The sequence below is a fragment of the Nicotiana tabacum genome, chromosome 20 (assembly GCF_000715075.1).
Source record: "Nicotiana tabacum cultivar K326 chromosome 20, ASM71507v2, whole genome shotgun sequence".
NCBI classification, from domain to species: Eukaryota; Viridiplantae; Streptophyta; class Magnoliopsida; order Solanales; family Solanaceae; genus Nicotiana; species Nicotiana tabacum.
In genome coordinates, this window is record NC_134099.1 from 131,546,311 (window position 1) to 131,555,255 (window position 8,945).

Consider the following 8,945-nt stretch of genomic DNA (forward strand, 5'->3'; position numbering starts at 1 on the left):
TTACCTCTGTCACATAGTTGTGATACATTGATTAGGCTATATTTCAAGCCATTTATTAAGTAGACATTCTCAATAGAATGTGAGTCTGTCTTACCTGCCTTTCCAACCCCAATGATCTCACCTTTCTTGCCACTTCTAAAGGAGACATTACCTCCTTTGAGGTCCTCAAGTGAAAGGAACTGGTCCTTGCTTCTTGTTATATGCTTTGAGCAGCCACTATCCATGTACCATATTTAACTGCTCCCCTTCACTTGGACCGGTAAAAGGAAATCAGGGGTTAGTCTTAGGAACCCAAACTAGTTTGGGTCCCTTTCTATAGTCAAAAGGGTGAATTAGATTCTTTTTAGCCTATTCTGGTAGCCTATGTTTCCCTTGAACAAATGTTTTGTTCTTTTGGATAGCCTTTTCTTTTGCAGTACATTCACTTTTGTAGTGCCAAGCCTTACGACTGTGTGTGTAGATTTTATTTTCAGGATGTGTGACATACTTGCTTTTGGGATCCCACTTAGGTGTAGGGGTCCCATAGCCAAGTCCTCTCTTATTGCTACTATGGTGTTCTTATAGCCATGAAAGTGCGTCAGAGGACTTATTCCATTTACAGCTTCTGTCTAGCTCATGTTTAACCTTGCTTAGATCCTCCTTTAGAACTCTTATTTGCTCATCTCTTTTGTACAACTCATCTTTTATTTTTCCTAGATTTTCTTCTAAGGTGAGATGTGTGTGATCAGCTTTCTTTTTACATGGTTCTTTAACTCCGCATTTTTACTATCACTTTCACTAGCCCTAATTTCTAAATTTTTGCACTTAGCTTTCGAAATCACACATTCCTTAGACAACTGTTCCTTTTCATTATTTATGACCTTAGATTCATCAATGAAATCTAGAAGTAACTCAGATAGATTTTCTTTAGACAAAAATTTAATCTTGTCTTTGAGATGAATTATACTTACCTATGATTCCTCATCAAATTCTCCAATGGCCATAAGTGCTTGTTCATCTCCATATTCATCTTTTGAATCTTCATCTGAACTTTCTCCTCCGGCAGCAACCATATCCTTTGTTCATCCTTTGTTCTTCTTGGGATGAACCTGTTCCTTCCTCCTGTTTCTTCTTTCAGACCTTTCCTTCTTCCATTAAATTTCCCACTAAGGGCAATTTTTGATGTGATGATTAGTCTTCCTTCACTTGTAGCAGGCCTCGTTGGTTTGTTTTTTAGGAGCCCTTGGTTTGTTGTAGCTTGCACCTCTTGAGGAACCCTTTCCTCTCATTAGATACTTCTTGAAGTCCTTTGTGATTATAGCCATTTCATCCTCTTCTAGATCCGCACCTTCCGTGATTTTGAGCGCCAAGCTCCTTTCCTTCTTGGGTGCATCCATCTTCATAGTTTGCATTCTAAGTTCACAGGCAGTAAGATTTCCAATTAGCTCGTCCAACTTAAGAGTGGCAATGTTCTTTGATTCGTGAATGGCAGTGATTTTGCTTTCCCATGTGACTGGCAGAACCCTTGTCAAAATTTTCTCAACTTTGTCCTCTTCAAGAATTACCCTTCCAAGAGACTTAAGTTTATTTATTAGAGTGGTGAATCTTGTATACATCTCCTGGATGGTTTCGCCTTCCTTCATGGTAAAATTCTCCTATTGAGAATACAACAATGTTCCTCTTGACCTCTTTACTTGAGGAATTCCTTCTTGAGCCACTTGCAGAGTGTCCCAGATTTCCTTAGCAGTGGTACAACTTTGAATTCTATTGTACTCATCTGGACCAAGTTCACACACAAGCCATTTCTTGGCCTTAGCATTCTTTTCCCATTTCCTCAAGTTCTCATCATTGCAGTCAGCTCTTGTTTTTGGCACTTCTACTCCTTCAGCAGTCTTCTTCATGGTAGCCAGGGGACCATCAGTGACAATGTCCCATAGCTCATAGTCTTCTCTGATGATGTGATCTCTCATCCTGTTTTTCCACCACGAGTAGTATTGGTCATTAAAGAATGGAGGCCTAGCAGTGGATTTCCCTTACCAGTTTTCAGGTGGTGCACTCATCTTGATCTTTTCTTAAGGTATTAGCCTCTTCAAGGATAACCCGCTCTAATACCAATTGATTTTTTACACTTCAATACCACATGAGGGGAGGGGTGATTTGTGTGGTGACCAATTTTTTGCTTAAACTGATTATGGAAGGATCTGGTTCTTTTAAGTGTTCCTTAACCTACTATTGCAGAAATAGTAAATGCGAAAAGTAAAGAACACAAGTATTTTACATGAAAAACACCTGACTCAAAAGGTGAAAAAACCACGACCTACTTCCCAGTAGGATTTTTCCAAACTCTTCACTAAATCACTGAACCAAAAAGTGCATTTACAAAAATATTTTTTTAAACCTAGAACTAACTCTAATCCCGTTATGGCAAGCAGCCTCTAACTGCTGCGACAACTTCAAGTTAACTCTAATTTGAAAACTCTAAGTACTTATTACAATTGCCTCTAGATAAAGCTGAAAGATACAATATGAAACACCTACTACAATTGAACTAGAATAAAAGACAGACACTTGGAACTGGTTCTTCTATCTGGTTCATGTAGCTTCAGGTTTGCACACTTGAATCGTACACAAATTGCTTGCAAAATTGCCTTGCTATTTTGCTCTCAATTCACGTTTAACTTCTGCTTATGTGCGTACCTGTAAAATGAGAATATTCTGCCATATATAGAATTAATAGATGAAGAAATAATCAGAGTTCTAATGCTACTCCTCCTTGGTGGAAGAGTTCTAATTAATCTCAACTACTAAATCCTTCCTTATCTTGGATAATGTTCTCTTTGAGTAAGGAGTCATTCTCCTTATCATTTATGCAATCTTTTCGGTCAGGGAATATCTATTCTGCCAGAATATGTTTATCCCCTACATGTGCATCTCACATGCCTTGAGTCTGCCTGTGTCTATGCCAACCAGTGATGGACTAGCTTCATTTCTCAGTTCCTTTGTCATTCTTCAAAACTATCCTTTTTCTTGGGCCAACAAAAGCTTTTATAACCACACAAATGTCATGGCCTCACAAAACTTTTATCCCTTAAGTTTTTAATATCACAAATTTCAAAAATCTTTTTTTTTTAAACTTCGCCGAGTCAAGCTATCTCATCTAAATTGAAATGGAGGAAGTAATTTGTGATTATTTCCTATTTAAGTTTTTGAAATATACATATTTTAAAATAATATTTTTTAATCAAAGGTGAATTAAAAATTCAACAAAAATATTTATTTCTCTTTGTTAAATTTCATGAGAGTAAGTACCTTGGGGCTTTCTATTTGCAATTTTTATTTGTCTTTTAGCTATTGATATATTTAGTAGGCGTTTGGACATAAAAACTACGTATAATTTTTGAAAAAATAGTATTTGGAAAAATGATATATGGAATTTGAAATTATGTTTGGATATGCATTTTACTTGAAAAAATATTGCAGTTTCATGAGTGGGGAAAAAAATTCGGAAAATTTTGATTTTTCTTAATTTTGAAAATTTAGTACTTTTGATTTTTTATAAACTCATTTTCGAAAATTTTTATAAACTTATATGACAAATACATTTTTGAAAAAAAAAATTAAAAAAAAAAGGAAAAAAAAAAGTTATGGAGAAACGGGGCCGAAAGTTACAGATATATCTCATATTTTCAAAATTAAACAATTATTCAAACTAATATTTCTGTAGGACTTCTATTGAATTAGGAGATGAAGTGTACGATATTGAAATATAGTTGTATCGGCAATTGATTCATATTAAATTGTAATTTACTCTAAAAGAAATTAAGAAGAAAATGGATTTGAGACTTGGGATTCTCAACTGGTCAACTACTGTAACCTTAATATTAATGGCCGTCACATGGTCCCACATGCACACTTATCTCGCCTATCTATGCTGTTTAAGAATGACATCAAAGCATTAGCTAACTTTCGTATTAAAGCTCAAAAGCAGAAATTTACTTTTGATCATGCATGATTATAACTTAATGATTGTACAGATCATAGCTACTTTTTTGAAGAATTCATAAAGCTCAAACTGTAAAGGAGGACATCATTGATAGGGATTGACTATTATGGATTGAATTTTACCTTCCATCATTGCGTATTGGAGGCTAAGATTTATGTGCTTCTCCGTGTACTTTTCTTTTGTGATATATACAGGTAGAGATACGGCCTAATACACACGGCACTGTGCAAGGGCGGCGGGAGGGTAAGGCTGCTTAAGCCATTGCCTTATGCCCCAAATTTTAGAGGGCCCTAAAAATATTATATTATATTATTACTCCCTGATCCACAATAAATGATTTTTTAGCCTTCTTTTTGTGGTCCAAAATAAGTGATTTTTCAGATATCAAGAATGAATTAATTATTTTTTTCCTACATTGCCCTTAGAGTAAATAATGTTGAAGTATGTGTTAGGAGTGTTTATGTGAAGAGATAATAAAGGTTAATATGGTGAATTTCATTGCTAAATGTTAAAAAGTGAGTTTCTTAATATGTGTAAAAACAACCAAAAAATCATTTATTTGGGACCCGAGGGAGTATATATTAGGCAATTATTTTTAAGAGTCTAAAATTCAATTTTTTTTTATTTGGTTAAAAATGTACAGATGAGTAAGCAAACAGTGGTAAATTTTTGTCTCGATAGTTAAAGTATATTTATGTCCCTCTTCATTTCTAATTTTTCCTCATTTCTTTCATATGTTTTTGAGATTTCACTTCCCAGTTTCAACTCAGTTTCTTCGATTTAGCTACTTCCTCATGTTTGATTGATGCATTGAGTAGAATGGAAGTTCTTTTGCGTCTCACTATTGTATGAATTTTGTGGAATAAATTTAGAGGCCTCTTAATACAGTTTAGCTTTAGGCCACCAACTTCGTTGAGCCGCCCGTGATAGTGTGGTGGATTTTTTTATTTTTAAAAAAATGCTGTTTAATGCAGGCTCCTCTCATGGATGTCTCTTGAAGTCTTGTTTAAGAGACACTCGCTTAGTTGACTCTTCTTGAAAATATATTTAGTGACAAAAAGCATAGATAAATTATTCTGATATAATAAATAGGATAATTTGTAACACCATGCACATTCCGATTTGATGCATTCACATAAAAAAGAAAATGTTTTCAATGTGAAAGACTCAATAATCATCACAAAAATGTGCAAAACGAAATGAATTTTCAACCGTACAAGAGTCGGTCTAATTTAATTAGCATGTAAATTCCTGGACGAGTATAATCTATTACAACTCACTGTAAGTGGTGGTTGAATGGATTCAATATTTCAAGCTTTACTGTAGGAACTTTATAGCTATAGGAATGTCAGAGGCTGCTGAATCCAATTAGGAAAAGCTCTATTCTTGGTTTGAGAGACGCATCGAGGATTTGATGCCACTTTTTAATACAAACCTACCATTAGTCTAAGAGATTGAATTATGGTGCACATTTTATTGGTTTGATCCATTTTGAACTACTCGGTTCACTTTGGTTTAGTTCGATCTATTTTGAATTAATTAGGTTCAATTTACCAGATTTTTGGTGCATAAATAAATATATAACCATCAAACCGAATAAATTTTGTCTAATTCGATTTAATTCTCTAACTCTATTGAATGATGTGATTAGATGCACAGAATTAAAATAAAATTTTAAATTAGCAAGTATATTATATAGATAAAAAGAGATAATATTAAAATCACATTCAATAAAATATTGAAGATCAAGTCAAAGAAAAAAGAAGCAAATATATTATTTAATAAATAATAAAATAGTTGTACTAAGAAAAGAAATCAAAAGATGAAGAAATACAAAAAATTAAGAGATGGAAAGGGGGAACATCAGGGATTCGATCCTGCATCTAAGATCCAGATTTATTGGTTTTTAACTGGCACCTAAAGCCCACATATAATACCAGGTGCCGTCCTTAAAATATATAGGAACTTGTTTGTAAAATGTCAAAATGCATATATACACGCACAAAATTTTACCCGAGCGTTCGGGTGGCGTACCACCCCCAACTCTGTACATAGATCCGCCCCTGCTTGGTTTATACAGCTCACCGTCAAGACAGCTTTTCCCTTCTACATGTTCTGCAATTTCTTCCAAATGTGACAAGGCAGAATATTGGCTGATGTTTAATTGTTGACTTGATCATGACAAACAACCATGTATTGTTTTGAGACCACATCATATTTCTGAAAACAGAATCTAGGACCAGGGGCGGAGCTAGAAGCTCGGTTACGGATTCGACCGAACCAGTAGTTTTTGCTCAAACACTCTATCTATTTTTAAAATTTTCATTAAATATTAAATATGTACAGATATTAAATTTAGAACTCATTTATTAACACTTGAAGTCATCGTTCTAAAATACAGAAACCATAAAGTTGAAATCCTGACTACGCCTCGTTCTAAGACTCTCTGTCAGTTGAACTGAGGTTGGTAACTACAATAATTGTCATGCTTTTTGCCTTGCTTTACATCACCTGAGATGCAAAGAAAAAGCCTTTCATATGCTGCAGCCATTTTGGTAGCAGTAAACAACTTCAAACCTCTCTCCCTAGCAAATCTGCCTTTCTGCTTCAGAATTTCCTTTCCATCGTCCCAAACCTCATACAAAACTTTCTTTAGTTCCCCTACTGTAGGTGCATATGTATACCCCATCTCTTTGCTAACAATAATAGACCCCGTAATACTGGCAAGTTTCGTCGCTATCAAAGGCTTACCAGTTAGGATTGCCTCCAGCAAAGTATGATCCAAACCTTGAGCTCTTAATGTTGGGTTTATAAATACATCTATTGCATTGTAGAATGTTGCTAGTTGAGCTTGTTCCAATGGTCCCAAAACCATCACATTAGTTGATCCGAGGTCTTTGTATCGAGCACCCCACGGACCATTTCCAGCAACTAGTACAATGACACTATCCCTGAATGTTGAGTTTTCGTTGAAAATTTGTTTTAAGGCTTCAAACATTAAAGGATGTCCCTTATCTTTAACCAACCTCCCGGCTAACCCCAAAATTAGGGACTTTGATTTTGGGATACTTAGGTTTAACCTAAAATCATTGCCTTTTGAAACGTCAGGCTTGAATATCTCCTCATTGACACCATTTAGAATGACATGAACGCGTTCTTCAGGGATCATATAGATCCTTTTAAGTACATCTCCAGCATGATCGCTCGTGGCAATGTGGTGAGCATAACTTTGGAAAAACTTTACCTCATCGACAACCTTCTTCACTCTTTCGGTCAAAGCATTTGATCGTGGATCTTTAGTATTTCGTAGAAGTTCTTGAATGATATCAGAATGTATAGTTTCATAAGCAATTCCATGCCAGCTAACCGCAAGATTATTAAGGTTATTTGATCTTGTATGCCTGAGGCCTACACTCTCTGTATGAATCACATCAAATGGCCTTTGTGTTGCATTTTCTACTTGAAATTGCTTCCAAACAACGGCTTGGTCAAGATATCCACCAGCAGTAGGCCTCGAGATGTGAAAACGGAGATTCCTCATTAGGGGATATAAAGGCAAGGTTGAATTATAGGATGAAGCTGTGAAGATATGAAGCTCGTGTCCCCGTTTGGCTAAGGCGAGATGGAGTGTTAAGGCGTGTCGTTCAAGTCCTCCCGCGTGTTGTTCATCTGGCCATTTCTTGACAAACAGAGCAATTTTAAGGAGCCTTTGAGGTGGTTTTGATGAAAAGACAAGATGGTTCCAAGCTTTTGAGAATCTAAGGAGATTAATTGGTTTGTTTTCATTGTTCACTGTCATTTGGATATAGGAATAGCCATAGCCAAAGGAATAAGACCAGTAGAGGAGAGGAATGGATGAGAAGGCAGAGAAAAAAACAAGAATGTAGCAACAAGATCGAAAACTGAAAAAGGAAGCTTGATCTTTTGCCATTGACAGTTTAATACCAAGAATCTTGAGTCTTTAAATCACCCCAATTCCTTTTCTGAAGATGGAATACTAGAAGATATTCTTGGTGTAGGAAGCAAGAAGAAAGTAACCATGAGTAGATCAAAGGAGCATGATTTTGTGGAAATGAGAATCATTTCTTTATTAAGTTTATACTATCTCTTTTCAGATCTAACAACAGAGCTGCACATATCTAGAAGTTACTATCAGTTTAAGTTGACCAAATTGATTGCTTTCAATCCATTAGTGGAGTAATAAACAAGGTCTCGCAAAACAAGAAAACAATAGTCTTGACTTGAGTATTGTTAATAAGCTAAAGCCAATGGTCCCAGCAACAGAATAAAGTATTGTCTTCCTTTTCGTAGCACCTAACTTAGGGAAACTGCAAAATGAAAAAGTTGGGACCTCTATATTACAGAATCCGACGGAAGAAACCAAAATTTACTCGTTAAAAGCTTCAATGTTTATTTGAAAATGCTTGCCAAAAGCAATTTGGGGTAATCAAAATTGCTTGCTAGCTTGACATAGCTTACCGGCTACTCCTTTGCGGAGGCGGGTCTGCAATAACCATAGCTTGAGTTACCGGTCGATAGGAATTATCACAAAATGAAAATATTCCTTGGTTCCACAGCCTAGATATCCCCTTAGGCCTTAGAGATGCAAAGAGAAGTCTTTATGAACTTAGTTGTCATCATCTAGAATGGAAAAGCGTGTCTTTCCCAACACCTATAATGGTATGTATTTGTATACATAAATATTTTATATATATATATATATATAAAATTATGATTTTAGGAGAAGATTAAGAAGTTGGAATAAAGTAAGTCTATGAACTCAATTTTAGACGAGTTCTATAAATGCAACCCCAGCTTCCAATAAATAAATATAAATATACTCAAAGGCATAGCTGCAAGACCTAATAAATTTCAACGGTGGAAAAATGAAGATGCACATAAAATATACTGCTTCAGAACTCAGATGGTTCAATCTGGCTCTGATCATCTTTCATTTCCTCTT

The 8,945-nt window shown here is 35.4% G+C and overlaps 1 protein-coding gene across 1 annotated transcript; it reads right to left on the reverse strand.

Annotated features, from left to right (window-relative positions):
- Positions 1-6,301: 6,301 nt before the first annotated feature.
- On the reverse strand, positions 6,302-8,640 carry LOC107830478 (uncharacterized). Its single transcript, XM_075240795.1, has 2 exons — positions 8,462-8,640; positions 6,302-8,310 (listed from the first exon to the last, which is right to left on the reverse strand). The coding sequence occupies exon 2, from the start codon at positions 7,911-7,913 to the stop codon at positions 6,432-6,434; it is 1,482 nt and encodes a 493-aa protein (XP_075096896.1). The 5' UTR covers positions 7,914-8,310; positions 8,462-8,640; the 3' UTR covers positions 6,302-6,431.
- Positions 8,641-8,945: the final 305 nt, after the last annotated feature.